The sequence below is a fragment of the Chanodichthys erythropterus genome, chromosome 23, assembly GCF_024489055.1.
Source record: "Chanodichthys erythropterus isolate Z2021 chromosome 23, ASM2448905v1, whole genome shotgun sequence".
NCBI lineage: Eukaryota > Metazoa > Chordata > Actinopteri > Cypriniformes > Xenocyprididae > Chanodichthys > Chanodichthys erythropterus.
In genome coordinates this window covers 4,213,244-4,233,979 of record NC_090243.1, presented here as the reverse complement: position 1 = coordinate 4,233,979, position 20,736 = coordinate 4,213,244, and the positions used below count along the sequence as shown (strand labels likewise).

The following is a 20,736-nucleotide window of genomic DNA, read 5'->3' as shown; positions in this document are numbered from 1 at the left end:
GCCCTAGAGCATATCATCGTGTTCTGTTGTCCATATTTGTTGCATAATCTGACATAATTCCTCATGCCTAAAGCCTGAATGGTCTGCATCTTTAACTGTGTGAACTAGGTGCAGCACTGGAGATCAAACGTTTAGTTCCAACCCTCCTCATCCGAATGGGTTTTCCTGACAATTACAGGCTGTGTCCGAGAAGGGTTGAATCTAACCTCTGCACTGAGGGATCCTGTAGCAGAACTGAACACTCCCGCTCTGGTACATGATTCAGACAGCACAGAAGGTGTCCTCTCATCCAGATGTCACATTTCTGATGTAAGCGGATTTGCGGGAGCCAGTATGAACCCAAGGGCGCTCGGAGCTCCACTTGTCCTGCATGCTTGGTAAACATGTTATGCCTCTGTGGCCCCAGCGATCTGCCAACAGACACCATCCACATGTGTGTTTCCATCACCTTAGGAAATTACAGTCAGGGTACTGAGCCACAGATGATCTGAGCTGCCAGTGAGCTCTACAGGATAGAGGAAATGAAGCAACGGCCAGATAAACAGACTTGGATGATAACACACACACACTCACACACCATACCTCAATATTTGCAATGTCTAGAGTCTACAAGCTGTATCACTGTCTTATAACAAAGGCAATACAGTGTACCTGAACAACCAGGAAACTATCTTTATCAAATACCGAGTCAAACCATAATGAAAAAAAATCTGACTACGTGACTGTAGTCTGCAGTATGAATCCATTATTCATTTCAACAGACACAAATACAGCAATATGACATGCAAAAACATTATTTACATGAGCACAAAAATTGTGACCACCATGACAAAAAAATATATATATAGATTATATATGTATACATTCAATAATAAAAGAATGTCTTAGTATTTGATTTGTGTAGTGAATATTTGTTTATTTTATATCATGTTTCTTTGTTTACAAAAAAATTATGTAGTTTATGGAAAAAATCCCAACACAGATTTTCAGTAGCTATATGGCGACAATTTCACTAGCTTACTTTTATATTAGTAAAACCAGTTATTCAAAGAGACTGTTATTGTTAACTAAAACTATTAAAATTAAATACTTCATCTCAAATACAAAATTGGCTTTTGATAATAATATAATAATAATGATAATAATAATCCCAGTGCAGATTTTCAGTATTGCCTCATATTTTCACTGTAACTTTTATATTATTAAAACAGGTTATTCAAAGAGACGATGTTATTGTTAAAGGGATAGTTCACCCAAAAATGAAAATTCTATCATTTATTACTCACCCTCATGTCGTTTCACACCAGTAAGACCTTCATTCATCTTCAGAACACAAATTAAGATTTTTTTGATAAAATCCGATCGCTCAGAGAGGCCTTCATTGCCAGCAAGATAAGTAACACTTTCAATGCCCTGAAAGCTACTAAAGACATATTTAAAACAGCTCATGTGACTACAGTGGTTCAACCTGCGACAAGAATACTTTTTGTGCACCAAAAAACAAAATAACGACTTTATTCAACAATATCTAGTGATGGGCTATTTCAAAACACAAAGCTTTACGAATCTTTTGTTTCGAATCAGCGGTTCGGAGCGTGTATCAAACTGCCAAAGTCATGTGAACCATTTAAATTTCGAAACACTTATGATGTAACGAAGCCTCGTTTACTGAAATCACGTGACTTTGGCAGTTTGATATGTGCTCCAAACCACTGATTCGAAACAAAAGATTCGTAAAGCTTCGAAGCTTCATGAAGCAGTGTTTTGAAATCACCCATCACTAGATATTGTTGAAATAACGTTTTTTTTTTTGTTTTTTTTTTGGCACACAAAAAGTATTCTTGTCGCTTCATAACATTAAGGTTCTCTCTGAGCCATCGGATTTTATCAAAAATATCTTAATTTGTGTTCCGAAGATGAACGAAGGTCTTATGACATGAGGGTGAGTAATAAATGAGAGAATTTATTTCTGAGTGAACTAACCCTTTAACTAAAACTATTTTTTTTTTTTTTATGAAAGTGAATTTATTTTATTTCAGCTTATTTCATAATATAGAATATATTAATATATTTTTTTAAATTGTAGTTTAACAAAAGTTCTTAGACAAAAATCTTAAAAATTAGAAATGTTACCTTGGCAACTACCTAAAATAAATTTTGGTTGAAGCACTAAAATGATGAAAATTGAAATAAAAATAAAGTTATATAGAAATATATGTATAAACATCAAACACTAAATGAGAAGGAAATGAGAATCTCCTCTTATCTTTATGTCATTAAATAAAATGTGTAGTGATTTATTTTCAAACACTGGCATGGCGTTACATTTATTCCATCTAATAACACTGACAGAAGTGCCGCTGTGTTTGACTCCCCAATTTTGACTGCAAACTGCCAATTGGCCAACACCACCAGTTCCCACCACAGGGGCTCGAACTAACAACGACCAAAGAAGAAAACAAAGTGACAACCTCTCGATTCTTCTTCATTAGTTCCTATGAAACGACAGAAGCCAAACAAGCCTTTCGTACCTCACTTGAAACAAGCCAGCCTGTAGAAAAATGCAATTATACTGCAGATCTGTTGCTCAAAGTTCTGGCCCGGTTTCAGCTTGGTAGGACAAAAAGAAAAAAAAAGAAGAGAATTATCAGCCGGGATGGTAAACAAGCATATTTGTTGTGTGCAAGACAGCTCCTGCAGTGCCAGGGCTTCGGGTTAGACCACAGCTGTCACACACTCGCACACAAATGTGTACATGCACACATACAGTACACTCTCACAAGAGGCTCCAGTACACTGATCTAACCTGGTGGGACACAGATGATTTGTCATTGGCTTGACATTAAAGCAAGTTGCTCTTACCAGCCTGACTTACACAGCCCTAGACTAGAGGATGAAGTGCAGAAACTAGAGTATAGTACTGTAAGAGTATTGAACTTGCTGTAATAACATGTTTGTATTTGTGTAAATGAAATTATTTTAATGCTTTGAACAATTTGTAATCTGTCACATTCGAATATAGCTTTATTGTTCTGTAAGTCTAACAGACTATGGAAGTCTGTTTCCGCCGTGGAATAAAAAATAAAAAAGGTATTTGCGACTCATAATTTTGACTTTTTCAGAATTGTGAGATATCAACTTGTAATTGTGAGAAACAAGAAACATGTTGCATGTCACTTTTTTCTCGCAATTTAATATTCAGCTCTGACATTATTTCTCACAAACTTTACAATACTATTCTGACCTTTTTTCTCAGAATTGTGAGAAGTTTGGAATTGCGATAAAAAAAGTCAGAATTTTGAGATATAAATGGGCAATTCTGACTTTTTTCCTCGGAATTGCGTGCTTAGAAATCAGATATAAACAAAAAAAGTCAGAATTGTGTGATAAAAAGTCACAAATACCTTTTTTCTTTTTGTTCCACAGTGGAAACAAGCTTCCATAGACAGAAAGATGTAGCTGGAGAAAAACTGAAAACTTTCCCGCTGGATTTTGTCCTCTGCATACAAGCTTAATAAAGCCTGAACCTCGTCGTCCATCCATTGTCGTCGTATTTTTAAACTCCATTGTTGATAGCAAACAACTCTAACCGCAACAGACTTTTAAAAATCGTGATTGAAATAAAATGCTGCGTGGAGTCAACCAATCAAATTGCTGCGTGAACACCAAGTCCCACCCCCTAAAGTTCCTGAACTTTGAAAAAGTACTACCTCGTGACTTTCTGAGTGGTACATTTTTATCCGGAACTTCATTTAGATCCTGGTCCCTGCAGTTGAAACACACCGAGTACCACCCCAAAGCCCCTGGGGAAAGTTCCTGCGGTAGAAACGTGTTTATATATAACCTATTCCGTGTTCAAGCGCACTCATAAAGCTTGCTGCAAAGCACCGGCAAACGTAATGATTATGAATGTGTACAGAAAAAAAAAATAGCAAAGAGACATTTTATTATTTATTAATAAACTTGTGTTTTCTGAGTCAGTGTCAGCGGCAAAGCCACCTCCGCAGTATAGTGAACACGCCTTCAGACAGAACGCACCTTTCATACGGATTACATAATCAGAAAGTAGGGCCTATTTGTTTTAGATTCGTATTAGTTTGTTTAACAGTAGACATTTCAAGCTTTCTAGATATATTGTCTGAGAGGCAAGTAGCCTATTTGATGAGTTCCGATTAATTTTTGTGACGTGCTCCAGTTCACAGAGACTGTGACAGCAGAAAACACATGTGTGTTTTGCTTTATTTTACAAAATCACAATGTTTTGTTGTTATTGTGAGTGTACACAAATAAAAGTAGAGTTAACAGTTTCGATTGTATTACTCTTATCTGTATTACCAAAAATTACAGAGCAAGTTGTTTCCGCTGTTATAAGCCTGTCAATCAACATGAGAGCGCCACCCTCAGGCTGAATAATGCAACCTCTGCCAAAAGTGTGTCTGCATGTGTTCAGTGATTAGAATATAAAGTTTACAAAATAGAGCTAAGACCCAGAATCTGCCCTACATAAACTGACAGTCAGGAGTCACTACTGGGTACATATATTGATTTGACTGGGAACAACACCTTTTTCCACCATGTATTTCTATGCATTAGTAAACTCACATTTTCCTGCTCTGAAAGTTAATTTACATTAAGCCCAATCTGCTGCTTACATATAACCAGCCATCACCAGACAGCCACTCACCGCAAGGTGATTACAAACCTAAAGGCCAAAGTAAATGAGCCAAACTAATGAAGGCAGAGGAAAAGGTTTTAAGCAAAAGCCTCCATTTTCGAAAGTCTGTAATTGGGTAATTGACAGATAACATGTCCATGAACTTTTCCCCCGACTTAATGTTTTTAGATTTAGATATACATATTTTAGATTAATTTCATTTATTAATTTGTTTACACAGTTTGTTGTGGTGCAACAAATGTGTTGTTAAAAGTAGAAATATCCATTTAATCTCTCAACTAAAATGACTAATGTATAATACAAATTGTAAAATGGTTCTGGTTGGAGTAATGTATCCCACACTGCTGTCACTAGACTAATTTAATGTCAACTACCCAGTTATGTATGTAAACTAATTAATTTTTGCATTGATTTTATTACCTGGTGTGGAACTTCCATTGCTAAACTTTAAAGCTGCAGTCCGCAACTTTTTTTGTGTTAAAAATGTACAAAAATTATATAATGAGAATATGCAACATGAATCCATATTCCAAACCATGTTTTTGTCTTACCCTGAATCATTATGGTACACTTATAATAAGTGTTTATATTCGGACCAGACTGGTAGGACTCGCCGCAGAGTATCACAGTAACTGCGTGACTCGCCATAGACATACACAGAGAAAAGTAGCTACAATGTTCTTCCGCAAGACGCGTACAGTTATGTTTATTAACCGCTGGAGGGCCAAAAATCGCGGACAGCAGCTTTAACTTAAAACTTTATACATTGTTTATTTGTAATATCAGTCTATCTATGGCTAATACAGGTATGGCCATTATCAGAACAGGAATAAGTAATACTAGTTAACGAATACAGCTGTAGTTGTTGTCCATAAGAGCAACAGAAAAATACTTCACTGCAAAAGTACACCTACTCATGTTTAGCTGAAGGAAAGGTTCACACACACACACACACACACACACACACACACACGTATATACATACTGACAGGGAACAGAAGAGGCCCAATAAGTAGAAAAGCAAGGTGCAGCTGGTCAGAAGGACACACATGGGACCAATCAGGCTTATCAAACCACTCCAGAGCGTTCCCAAGACCTGAAACAGCAGCATGTGAGTGCGTTTATATAATAAGAAAAGCTCTCTCCGTTCTACCCTTGTCTGAATCTTCCAGAAAAGCCTCTTTATATCATTGCTGCTAGGTTGGAGCTGCTGGGAACGTGCTGTCTGGCAGGGAGGCACACAGATTGGGTCTGTTGTGTATTGATTTCAGATTAGCGAGATGGTGAGGAATGCGAAGATGGGCATTTTTGAGTCTGTATATGGACTGGGCTCGCTCAGCTCCAACCCAGACAACCATGCGCTTAGTGCAGGTGTCCTGGAGAAAGTGTGGAACTGGAGGAACCTGTGTGTGTGTTTGTGGTCCAGGTAGTCCCTACATTTTGGGGACCAAATGTTCCTGCAATGATAATCTGTTCCCATGGGGAAAATATAATATATATATATATATATATATATATATATATATATATATATATATATATATATATATATATATATATATATATATATATATATATATATATATATATATATATATATATATATAGTAAAACTCCTGTCTACACACAAACCCAATGTGTGTGTTTTCCATTTTAATTCCATTTTAAAGCTTTATTTAATTTCTTAATAATCAAGAAGCTTGTCTAATTAACTGAATTAATAAAATTGTTGACAGTGCTGCGGAGGTTTACTGTTTATAACATGGATGAAAAAGTGTGATATCATGTGATATTCTTTTAAACAAAAAATGTTTACATTGAAAAGTACATACTACTGTACAATAGTAATATATGTGACCAGTGATGGCAAAATTAGCCGCAATAAGCACATTTTCAAAAATAAGTTATTTTCACAAAGAGGATGTTGTGTTTTATACATTTTTGCAATATTACTTGAAACTGTCTTTACTAACTGATAAAAGTGATATTAACTGATACTGATACTAACTGATATTTATTAGGTGCACTGAAAGGAATAATATTAATATACATCATCTGTGCACGAGGTAGGGCCTTAAAAACATCAGCCAATCATTTACGCGATCATCGACACAGCGAATGCCGGTGATAAACACTTGTGTTCCAATACTTGTGCACAAAAAACGAAATGAGCTGTGAAGGAGGGGGGTTGTTCTTACGCATGCGCTCATTTCAAAAACTCACTAACAGTCTTTGGTTTCTCAGTCGACGAAAAGATCCTCTGTAGCACCTTTAAAAAAACCTTCAAAATGATGTATGATTTATTGGAATCTGACAAAAAAATGACTGAGCTACACCTGTTTGAAGTAGATAGAGTAGACTTAAAGGTTCTTAAAGGTCCCGTTCTTTGTGATCCCATGTTTCAAGCTTTAGTTAGTGTGTAATGTTGTTGTTAGAGTATAAATAAAATCTGTAAAATTTTAAAGCTCAAAGTTCAATGCCAAGCGAGATATTTTATTTAACAGAAGTCGCCTACATCGAATTGCCAGTTTGGACTACATCCCTCTACTTCCTTCTTTAATGACGTCACTAAAACAGTTTTTTGACTAACCTCCGCCCACAGGAATACACAAAAAAGGGGGCGTGGTCTTGTTGCACTCCCACGGAGAAGAGCAAGAGTTGTGTTTGTAGAGTGTGTTTGTCGCCATGTCGTCGAAACACTGTTATTTTCATCCCGCAGTCCAAACACCTTTGTTTGGCCTTCCCAGGGACGCTGTACTTAGAGATCAATGGTTACAATTTATGTTTAACTCGGTTCCAGAAAATTATAATTCACATGTAAAACTATGTGCAGCACATTTTGCTGAGGACAGCTTCCTCTGTGCGAATCCGGCATTAAACTGATTGAGACTAAGATTATTCTTGAAAGATGGAGCAATTCCCTCTTTGTCTGGAGAAGGCGTTGTTTATGGACCACAACTGGTAAGGTAAGCTGCTGTCGAATCACAACACAGGAACCGCTGGCACTCGTTACGTATTTCTGAAGGAGGGACTTCATAGAACAAGGAAGTCATCAGCCCGTTTTTATGACAGTGGAAACAGCGGTATGCAGATAAGTAAATTATGTGAAAAATACAGGTTTTTTTACACGTGAAACATGAACACATGTTATATTGCACACTATAAACACAATCAAAGCTTCAGAAAACCACGAAAAACGGGACCTTTAAGGTTCCAAAACAAAATCATCTAGCAACCATACTTTAAAATCCCTGTTAATAACACCTAATTTGACAAACACCTCATCAAAACCAAATATCTATAGGAAAATATATATATTCATCTTTTTTTTAATCAATATTTTGAAGTACTGTAATTGTTTATACATGCATATCGGGATCGCACACTTTATGCGAGCACTTCGGACCTGTCCGTCAGCGTGAGTAAGATTGATTTGTTAGAATGAGAATTAGAATGAGTTTGAAAATCACTTTTCATTGGTTCAGATTCATGCCATCAAAAATTCACTATGAATATTGACAAAGTTGGAATGCTACACTTTAAACCGATACCAAACTTGGACTAATGAGGAAGTTGCTGAGGGGAAGCGCAAAACTGCATTTTTCATGGTCAAAGGAAAGGTACTCCTCTCAGAAAACATACAAATAAAGATACTTTTAGATGTGTAATTGCTATTTGAAGCATTTGAATCATTGGATGAGGGCTTAATGAACTCATTTTTGTGAAAACCTCAAATTCGTCCAAAATCTTTGACTTGTTTTGCCTGTAAATCGTAATTAGCCCATGTGCATTCCGACTCATTTTGCCTGCACTGGTCACATATTTCTGTAATAATTTCTTCAAGTTAAAATGAACTTCTTGTGGTGAGTTGTAGAGAAGACCTTTGAGTTTCAATGTGTATATGATGATTAGATGAAATGGTGAAATGCTGATAAAGTGGCTCTCAGAGCAGCTCTGGACATGAAGTTCATGTGTTCATTTAGTGAGATTGCAGACGCTGAAAACACCACGAGTGTCGAGTAGATGAAATATTATGATTATTTGTACGGTGCTACTTTATTCATCCAAAATTTACCAAATTCGGTAACATTCCGCATTATCCAATAAATTCCATTTTATGACTGGATTCGGTTCGTTTCCACATCTCAATCTCAAGTTATAGTGCCCTAATAAAGCCATCAAATAATGCAAAATATGTATTAATCAAATTATTATCACGCAATTGCACATTTCAAAATATGCTGAAAAAGTCCAAATAAATTCAAAAGACATTATTATGGCATAAGGTAAAGTTACATACAGGAACTGCAAGGCTATTTGTAACAGGAAGTATTTATTAATTGTGCTACATGTCTTGGAGGGGAACGGAAGGAGGTGATCCATTTTTAACAGAATGCATACAGTATGACTCATATTATATGAGTCAGCAAATCCATACCTGCTGACTACAGATTTATCTTGTGACCAAATGTACGCTGCCAGTTTGGCCCCTGTTTTCTATCTGTCACCTGAGCTGTGACTGAATGAACATCAGCACAACACTTTCCAGGCATTATTTCTCATTCACAAAGTGACAGGAAGTCATGTTCTTTCCTGCCAGATGTGGATATTAGCTGGAGAAGTTACTGTAAACAATTAAAGTGCAGATATTCATCTTTATATTGTAGTTCATACATCAATATGAGGGGAAAACACATTCTTTAAATGTCTTAAAATGCATCACATTATAATAACCTTCATTAATATATCACCAAACATCATTACTATACATTATGCTTATACACTGTTAAAAAAAAAGAATTGTTGGTTTACCTTAAAAAAGTAAGTTACCTGGTTTCCTTAAAATTGTAAGTTCATTGAAATTAAAAATTTTAGTTAATACAATGAAGGTGATTGGCTTAAAATCAATAGAATTATGAATGGAGGTGATTGGCTTAATCAATAGAAACTCAAAATACTATGTTATCTGAACCACATTAATTATTTACGGAAGCCCTGAACCGCATGGTAGAAAAAAAAAGAAAAGAAAACTTGGTGGGGAGGAAAAAAAGAAAACTCGTAATTCTCGTTATTTCAACACAAGTAGTCGTTATTTTGACATAAGTCATTATTTCGAGATATTAAGTCGTTATTTCGAGATATTAAGTCGGTTATTCGACGTAAGTCGTTATTACGACAATCTCTCATTATTTCGACATAATTCGTTATTTCGACATAATTCGTTATTTCGACATAACTCGTTATTACAACGCAAGTCGTTATTTCGACATAAGTCGTTATTTCAACGTAAGTTGACTGCAAGCCGACACGTTACTGTTGCGCCACTGAAGACATTGAATTGTGCACGTCTTTTATTAAACTTGATATACAAGAACGAGATTGAAATAGTGAATTATGTTGAAATCACGAGATATGTTGAAATAACGAGTTATGTTGTCGAAATAAGTTATGTCGTTGAAATAATGAATTAATAATTTGAAATAACGAAATACGTCATAACTTTTTATGTCGAAATAACAACTTAAAATCTCGAAATAACGACTTAATATCTCGAAATAACACAATAAGTTTTCTTTTTTTCTCCCCACCATAATTTTTTTTTTTCTTTCCACCATGTGGTTCAGGGCTTCTGTAATTATTTAAGTTGATTTGACAAAAAACAAAAAAAAAAAATGTTCTGATAGCAAATCATGAAAATAATTATTTACAGTGTAGGGATGATCATTTATTTTAGATTTCCTATTACTTTGTTTTACACACTACCGTTCAAATGTTTGGGGACGGTACAATTCTTTTGTATTTTTGAAAGAATCATATGTTTACCAATGCTGCAATTATTTGATTAGAAATACAGTAAAAACAGCAATTTTGTGAAATATTATTAGTTTAAAATAATTATTTTCTATTTCAACATATTTTAAAATGTAATTTATTCCTGTGATGGCAAAGCTGAATTTTCAGCATCATTATTCACATGATCATTCAGAAATCATTATAATATGCTGATTTACTCAAGAAACATTTCATATTATTATGTGAAAACATTTTTTTTTTTCAGAATGCTTTGATGAATAGAAAGTTCAAAAGAACAGCATTTCTTTTAAATAGATTTTTTTATAACATTATAAATATCTTTACTGTCACTTTTAATCAATTTAATGCATCCACTCTGAATAAAAGTGCCCCAAACTTTTGAACATTACTTAATAAATGCCTATTATTTCTACTAATGTTTACATTTAAATTTTAGATTTAACAATTATACACTAAAAAATAAATAAACATTTAATTAATGAACATTTAAATGTATTTGACTTTTTAAAATAAAATTTTGTATTTTATTTAAACATTTTTAAAAGCTTTTAAATGTAATATTTAAATGTGCACAAACTAATGAGCAGTTAAATGAACATGCTGAACAGTACATACTGTTTGTTAATGACAAGCTGTCACCAATTCATCTTTGTTCATTTATGTAGTATCCATTCTTCAGGTGTGAATGATTAGATTTACGGCATGAACTGTATATTATCATACACAGCAGTGCGGTAGGTTGTTCATATGCATGCTGATTGATTAAAAAAGCATCTTATGCTGTATATGCCATCTTACGCAGGTGGCAAAGTCCTCTATTCAGCACAATTCATAAGGAGAGTGCTTTTGCACAGCAGAGATCTTTATAATATTTTCCATTTTCCTCTCACGGAAGGCGCGCGCTCTCATTGACTCCTCAACCTAAACACCGTCCTTCAACATGGTGATGCACTCAATTTATTCATTGAAAAAAAAGCAGCATTCTGCTGAATTTGTATTTCTGAGGGAAGCTGATGAGGAGGTGGAACATTCACTATATCAGGCTAACATCTCAACAATGGGAATGCCACAATGATGAACGAGACAGAGGTTTTAAGGCTGGCTGCCTCAGAGGCAGATACATCAGCAGATGGAGCTGCCTCAAAACATTTTTTCACTGATTAGGGACGCAAATATCATGCCATTATAGCTAATAATCTTTTTATGTCTACACTAACGCATTCATATGTTCAAATTTCCTGCTTGTGTCTTGTGGAATTGCGTTACAGTAAAAACACAGGTTATTCGCATATGACAAAGGACCGTTTTGACAGCTTGACAAAGGCCGAGGCACCAAACCCATGTGGCGTCCAGTTATCTCTCACTAGGCAGATTAACTAATTTCTCTCCTAGCAGATGGACACATCATTTCCCTAATGCTACGCTTCTCCGGACCACATGGACATAAACACACTCTTTCAATCCAACTCTCAAAAGCATTAGCTAAAAAGGAGCCATGGAAATGAAAAAGAAAATCAATGGCACGCAAATAGCAAGTAGATGCAAAATGTATTTTTGTAAAGTGGATTTACATGTGCGTCAGCGAGGTTTTACATGAGAATAGTTCAAAAAGAAAATCTGTAAATCTTTACTGAAATCCATATGGCAGTTTTCAGTTAAACATAAAAGGAGTATTTAGAGTATAGCAGAATGTTCAAGACTCTTTCCCATATATTGAAAGTTTTCAAATTAAGATTATTAGTAAATCATAACTTAAAGGGATAGTTCACCCAAAACTGAAAATTTTGCCATCATTTACTCACCCTCATGTTGTTCCAAACCTGTACGACTGTCTTTCTTCTGTTAAACACAAAAGAAGATATTTTAAATAATGTTTGTAACCAGACAGTTGATGGCACCCCCTATCATACACCCGGTGCAGTTTCAGCCCGACACAATTATCATTTTCACGTCCTGCGTCACATTGTTTAAAATGCAAATGCATTTGCACCCATTTGTGTGCCCATGGGCGTGCTGGTCTGAAAACGAGGTGTGTTCAGGCGCATTGTTGGCGCATTGCTATTTTGAGGCAACTGAAATAGACTGCGCCATTGACCAACTGAAACCTGGTCTAAAGTCAATGGTGCAATATTTGTTATGCACAACGCATGTTCACTCTGCTTATTACACACAGAGGACTTTGCAGCAGCCCACAAACGTGCCATTAAAAATGTATCGCTATTAATCGCATACAAAAATTTATCACGATTAATCGCATACAAAATAAAAGTTCGAGTTTGCCTAATATATGCGGGTGTACTGTGTGTAATTATGTATATATAAATACAAACACATCCATGTATATATTTGAGAAATATATGTATTTATTTATAGTTTTATATCATTTATGTTATATATAAATTAGTGGTGGGCCGTTATTGGCATTAACGTGAGACTCTTATCGGGCGATAAAAAAATATCGGCGTTAATCTATTCTCAAAGTTGGGTTGGGAGCTGGGTCTATACTACGCAAGCTATGATGACTTTCACCTTGATATTTTAGCGCGGATGTATCCCTAGCCGAATTGACCCTTCGCAAAGACCCGCCCCCCTTAGTTACTGTTGCTTTGTCCGACAAGCCGTGGCGCTGTCACTCCACACGCAGTGAAAAATGCATCGCGGAGAAAAGAGGACACTGACAACACGTCGACAGACAAGACAGAGCAGGTTACTTATGATATTAAACAAAGCACAAAATTTCAATCCAATCACACAATTCATTATTTACGTGCAGTTAGTGAAGGAGGGATAGGTGGAATTGTGCTGAATGACACACAACAGAAGCGCTTTCTTGCGTAAGCTCTCTCTCTCTGTCGCGAGCGCGATCAGTTCTCTTGCGCCTGAATAGTCAAATACACGTGCACACAGATGTCTAAAAGTCCATCGTGTGGAGTATCTCGTGTGAATACAGTCGGTTATGGCTTAAGTGGACGTAAACAGGTGAGTAATAACTGAATATGCGTCAGTTACGTCCATGCATTCAGCAGCCCAATTAAATAGGTCATTAATGTTAAACAACAAAAGATGTTAAATGAATGTAGGCTATATGTTAAACCTAGCGTATCTGAAAAAAGATTATTTTTAATTTACTATTGTTTTTGTAATTTGCTTCTTTGTTCTTTTATATAGCCTAACACAAATAACTTATCTCATATTAGCCCATGCTCATATTGTCCACCTCTTGCCCACCTGTACATACCAGCTGATATACAATGTAGTCTTGATTTGGGTGGTCAATCTGCATTTAAAAGTTTGAAAGGGTTTTAAATCTTCTAAATCAAGTAAAATTGCTCAAAATAAAGTACTTTAAGCATAACAAAGTAAACTTTAATCATATAAAATGTAATTTACCAACATCAAAATTGTGGCCAGTGAAAATGCTGAGTGGCTAGTAACTTTGGAAAACCACTAGTCACAGTGGCTGGTGAGCAAAAAAGTTAATGTCAAACCCTGGTCGTGACAGATTGCTGTAGCCCCTCAGCTCAAGAGGCTCGTAAACCGATCATCTCTTACTACAGCATCAAATAAACATGAATGAACATGAGAATCATTGTCGTTTTAAACGTGGAAAGATGTCAATATACACAAGTTTTCAAGTTTAACTCCACCGAGGTTAATCTTCCAACTCCTGCCTGCTTTGTTGTACAAAATAGCAGATTACTTTTAGTCATTATTTGGGTAGCACGCATATTCTGAATGTCCTCGGCAGAATTCAAATGAGCCATTTTAATCTAGATTAATTCCAAGATTACAGTGAGCTTAATCTAGATTAAAAAAAATAATCTATGCCCACCACTAATATAAATACATTTTTTTGTACATAAATAACATTTTTCTCTTAAATATATACATTAATTTGTGTGTATTTATATATACATATTATTTACACACATTACTCATGCACACATATATTATGCAAACTTTTCTGATTAATCGCTTGACAGCCCTAGTTGAATCCGGCTTTTCCCGTAGATGGTCTGCTCGAGCGCTTTGACTTCACACGCCAGCAGATCCGTTTCCTCGCTAGAGAAGCGTTCAGTTTTTACGCTTGCAAATTCCGCCATGTAAATAGCAAATCTGCCACGGCGCGAGCGCAACTGGCTTTTAAAGGGAATGGGAGATGAGACTCTGATTGGTTTATTGCACGCTACGGCCAAAACACACCCATTACTCATTAAGAGAATAGGGACAAACCTTTTAGACCATGCGCTGAGCACGCCGACCATTTTCCAGTCGTTATACTAGCAAAAGTGGATTCGGACACGCCCTAAGTGCACTTGCGCCATGCGCTTCAGACCATGCACTTAGAACGTTAAAATAGGGCCCACTGAATTCCATAGTATTTTTTTTCCTACTATGGAAGTCAATGGCTACCCATCAACAGTCTGGTTACAAACTATATATATTTTTTTTTTATATATATTCTTATATTCTTATTCTTATATTATATTCTTCTTTTGTGTTAAAATGAAAGAAAAAAACTCAGAAAAACTGATTTGGAACCACCTGAGGGTGAGTAAGTAATGACAACATTTTCATTCATTTTTTGGTGAACTATCCCTTTAACCCTTAAATGCTGTTTCACCAATCATTCTTACATATTCGGGTCTTTATCGACCTGGATCTATATCTAACACTGATGGATTTCTACCTGTTGCGATAATATAAAACTCCTCTGATATTAAAGTAACAATTACAGAAGAATAAAATAAAGCATATTTTGTTACCTTTTGGAGCTTGAAAGGGCTCCGTTTGAGCAGATGTTTTATGCCATCACCACTGTCCTTGTCAGAGCTCAGTTCCCAGTAAATTCAGCAAATAATAGGCTAGTTTTATGTTTGAGGTCATGAATAGGAGCCCATTCATGATCTCAAATGTATTCTCAAAACTATAATTTTCTTTAAAAAAAAAAAAAATCAATATTTTGATCACTAACAGCTTCACCAGATCCATCCTGTAACAGTTACAGTCATATTTGATTGTGTTCAGTACTTGCTCTGCAGTAAATCGCTGAGCCATTTCATGTTTCTCTTATTATTTCGTTTTCTGTCTAAATGAGTCGTCACTTCAGCATTGTGTATCAGACATTGCCACCTTGTGGAATAAAGGTGAATTGCACTTATTCCGTCATCTAAGATTTAATTATTGTTGTGCAGAAAAAATATATGTACACTCATACACACCTCGGGTCGTTAGCGACCCTATACAATTTTTACATTACAGTGAAGGACGTCCCGGGTCACTAAAGACCCGAGGTATGCATTTAAGGGTTAAATTCTGTATTTTCCTCACACAAAGCTATAAAGAGCTTCAAAATCATACTATAGTACTATTAAGGTACTATTATAGTAATACTTTAAGGTCTTGAAAGCCCCTGATCCCCATCCACTTTTGATGAAAAGAGCAGTTTGAACATTCTGCTAAACTTCAGTTATTTTCCACTGTAGAATGAAACTCACATGGCTTTGGAACAACATGAAAGTCAGTAAATGAAATATACATTTTTATTTTTAGATGATCTATCCCTTTAAATGTGATGTAAGCGCCTTTTACTTTAAATGCAGTACGAGTTATTTGTTGGCTTAATAGGAGAAGCATCCAAATGTTTTAATAAACATAAATACAGTAAGGTTTTGCTGACACAATTGTTTTAATTAGATGAATACATGCTCATCAGCTCCTTTATGCAAATCCGCTCCCTATGCGGAACACAGCTTTACTGGTAATTCAAGATCACTATGGAAACCCTCCATGCTTAATTTATGTTCACTTAAAGTATTGAATTAAATCCACCAGTCTGATTTCCAGCTAGACTAATGCAGTAACCACATTCAAACCGTCTTACAAAACACTTTTCACTCAAGAACTCCAGAAAGGGCAGAGGGATGTTAAAGAGCATGTAGCGCTGTTACACGCACAACATTCGTGTTGCTATATTATTGCTTTATTCAATCGCCGGATTGATTTACTTTACCCAAGTGAAAGGGCCAGTGTTGCTCACCGATTTATAAATGTACCCAATGGAGCTTCGGATGAAATCGTCACCCTCATAAGTACGGCGCACATTTAAAGACTGTGTTTTCACTGAGCTGTGGAGTGGGAAAGAGCTCTGTCTTACCTTGGTAATTGCAGATGTCTCCCACGCTGTTCTGACGCGTGATGTGGTGCCAGTAAGCGCTTCGCGGGAGAGATATCGACTTTGTTAATGTGCTCTCGTTTGAAAGAGTCTGTGAGGCAGAGCAGAAAATCATTGGGTTACATTGGTTATATTTCCAGTCAAATCACTCGGAAAGGGCTTACACAGAGGATTTCAAAGGCCGAGACTCGCAGTAAACAGCACCCCTCCATTAGGCTGTTTTGATCATTACTGATGACAGGTGAAGTGTGATTACAGCCTTTTAAAAACAGAGCATTTATCACAAGAATTTCATAAATTCGAGCAAATAATACTCGTAGCGGGACTCATGATCAAGATTTCAGAGCAAGCAACATTTTTGGCAAGGGTCCTGAATGCGAGATCTGAGCGGAGGGCCATATGGTCAAGTCTCATCAGCCTCCACTGAAGGCCTTAGAGATGACAGCACAGATTCACTGCCAGCGAGCGAGGTTTAAATAGTGCAGGAAAGACCATCGCGCACCAGGCGACTGAACGATTCATCAACTTCACTTGCTTCAGGAGGTTAGAGAGAAATAACCAAAATGTGGTTTCAGTGATATGCTGACAATAAAAATGGTGAGATTACATTCCAAGGCATTACTGTTTAGATGCAGAAAGCTTTGAATGTTGAAAACCTCTTGAGGCTGTTATTTCTGTTGTTATCTTGCAACTAGGATGCATCTCAAATCCATTTACACGTACGCATTTGGTAAATGCTTTTAACCAAAGGACTACAGTTGCAGTTGAAGGTATGCTGTTTATCAGTGTGTGTGTTCTTGGGAATCAAACTCTTGACCTTGATGTTGCTAATAATGTCATGCTCTACCAGTTGAGCTATGGGAACACATAAGCACATCAATTTTGACGTAAGGACAGTGCAAATATGCCAGTGTTCTGTGACCTGTGTGCTCTACGAGCAAGGACATGGGAAAACTTAAGAGGAATCCTAAAGGGTAAGTAGCAAGTTGCAATCCTGATCCACCATTTTATTGTGTGCAGTGACAAAAGATTGACTTTTAGGTAATCTGATCTAAAGTAATAATGTTGTGGAGCATACATGAATCACTGAAATAATCATGTATACAATTACCATTCAAAGGTTCGAGGTCAGTAAATGTTTGTTTGTTTTTGTTTTTATGGTTGTAATCCCCTTATGCTTATCAAGTCTGCATGTCTTTCTACATTTAAAACAGTAATTTTGTGTAATATCATTACAGTTCAAAATACCAGTTTTCTATATATTTTAAAAAGTAATTTATTCCTGTGATGCAAAGATGCATTTTCAACATCATTAGTCCAGTCTTCAGTGTCACATGACCCTTCAGAAATCATTCTAATATGCTGATTTAGTGCTCAAGAAACATTTCTTATTATTATCTATGTTGAAATAAAAATTGTGCTGCTTAATATTTTTGTGGAAACAGTGATGCAGCATTTATTTGAAAAAAATAAATATTTTGTAACATTAAAAATGTCCCTTTTTATCAGTTGAATACGTCCTTGCTAAATAAAAGCCTCAATTTCTTTCAAAAAAAAAATTTGGTAACACTTTTTTTATGAAGACCATGCTTATAATAATTTATAGCCCCATTTATACTTATAAGTAAATATTACTATACTATACCATACTATACTATACTATACTATATGTATTTATAAAGACTCATTAAGACCTATACTGCATTATAAGAACAGTTATATATACATTTATATTATTTTTATAATTACTTATAAGTCATGCATTTTCTTTTTCAATACACTGATTTATAAATGACTGAATTTTATAAATGACTGAATATAAAATAGTTCCATAGACTCTTGTTTGTTGTAGTTATCAATTATGTCTTTAATGGCTAATGTTTGCATTAGAGGTCATGAATGGTAATTTTGATTTGTTCAAATCTATATCTCCTCAGCCATATGCATATTATTGCTTATAGCAGTTTGGAATTATACTTTTAAAATATTGTTGCAGTGTTTTGCTAGCATGTCATATTAAAAAAATGTAAACTGTTTGAATTAATGATTTGTTTTTTTTATTTTATTACAGGAATTGTTCATTAGTTACACTGACAAGTGAGCAATTTAAAATGTATAATGAGCACATCTACATGATTTCTTAACATTTGATTTAAGAAAATTGCTTCCTATATTTTCACTTTACTTAAAGCCATCAATGATGCATTTATAGAGAATAGTAACTGTATTATTACTGACAATAAGTATTTATAAGAACACAACACGGCTATTAATAACAATATATTCACTAATTTGACAGAAATCTGAATAAAAAGTCATTGTAACTATAACATAACATAGCAATGCAGGTTGCATCTTTATAAATATTAATTAATACTTATAAATCAGTGTATAATAATTAATTAAGGAAAATGCATGACTTATAAGTAATTATAAAAATAATATAAATGTAAATATAACTGTTCTTGTAAAGTCGTATAAATCTTAAGTCTGTAAGTATAAATTTTAAGTATAAATTTGTTTATAAAATAGTAATACTTGCTTATAAATAAGTATAAATGGAGCTATAATTTATTATAAGCATGGTCTTCATAGAAAGTTTTACCAAATTTTTTTTTTACTGACCCCAAAGTTTTGAACGGTAACGTATTTTGAGAATTAAAAAGCAAATAATAATAATATTTTTTTTTTATTTAAATAAAACTTTTTTTAGTTTTGTATTAGGTGATTGAATAAAAAGTTAAATTGATTCTGATTTCACTTTTTTAACTTTAGTTAGTGTGTAATGTTGTTTGAGCATAAACAACGTCTGCAAAGTTACGATGCTCAAAGTTCAATGCAAAGAATTTTTTTACAAAAATCGCTTTTTAAGGGCTGGTAGGGACTAGCTTCTTCCTGGGTTGGTGACATCACAAACCCAAAAATGTACATAAACCCCATCCCTGAGAACACGCAACAAAGGGGGTGAGGCCATGTTGGGCTGCTTTAGAGAAGATTAAGAGTTGTTGTAGAGTGTTGTTGCCATGCCGTCATTTCAGGGTCAATTCAACGCACGAAAGATTAACATGGTGGCACATGCTAGTCAGTGATTTGAATCGACTCCACAGCAACTACATAATTTATCCAATAAACATTCAGAAACGTCCAGATGCTTTCTAAAAGTTGTAACTTCTTCCTGAGTTTCTTGTCCTGTTTGAACAATGTAAGGCTAAACCGTTACTGACAATCGTCATTTTGGCTGCGTGAGATTCTCCAGCTTTGTTGTTGTTGAGCAACTGAAGCGCGAGCTGTTAAAGCTCCACCCTCTTTTGGAAAGCGGGCCGGGAGCAGCAGCTCATTTGCATTTAAATGGACACACAAAAATGGTGTGTTTTTGCTCACACCCAAATTTGACAAGCTATAATAAATGATCTGTGGGGTATTTTGAGCTGAAACTTCACAGACACATTCTGGGGACACCATATTGCATCTTGTAAAAGGGGCATTATAGGTCCCCTTTAAAATAAAAGAAGCAATATGGTGCATTTTCTGTGCACATGGAGGTTATTATTATTAATACTATAGAAATTTTATCAATGATAAATAAATAGAGAACCCCAGAAACACCCTTTCATTTTGAACTTTACAATTGAATTGAGACTCATTTGTGATATATGCTTGTACTAATATTACAGAATAATACACACAGCAAATTGTTATAAAATACTAAATAAGAAAAGTCTTTCACCCCAGTGTGCCCTATGTAGATTTCTGAGATATGTAGTTTTACTATACCTGTGAGCTCTTCTCCATCTCCATCATCATGCGTTCATGTTGCTCGGCGATGGACAGTGTGGCAGAGTGAACTCTCTGATAGATCATCTCGCCTTCTCTCGTCTGGAACGTGAACAAACCCTCCCCTGTGTCGCACATCCTGTAAGAGCACAACACACATCCGTTAAGCAATTATTGCTTCTATTAGTTTTCAGTACATTCACACTCTTGTCGTAGTAGTAGTACACGTTAAGGGCAGCCATTCAAGGGAAATTATACTAAATGTTGAGCACCTTCATGAATCAGCGAATCAATATCC

The 20,736-nt window shown here is 35.4% G+C and overlaps 1 protein-coding gene across 1 annotated transcript in view; it reads right to left on the bottom strand.

The window, feature by feature from the left end:
- The window catches only part of dok6 (docking protein 6), a 93,707-nt gene that overhangs the window by 4,416 nt on the left and 68,555 nt on the right, over nt 1-20,736 (bottom strand). The window contains exons 6-7 of the mRNA XM_067378211.1: nt 20,439-20,577; nt 16,647-16,755 (exon numbers count right to left, since the gene is read on the bottom strand). Of these exons, the coding sequence (XP_067234312.1) occupies nt 16,647-16,755; nt 20,439-20,577 (248 nt within the window). The remainder of the gene's footprint in view (nt 1-16,646; nt 16,756-20,438; nt 20,578-20,736) is intronic.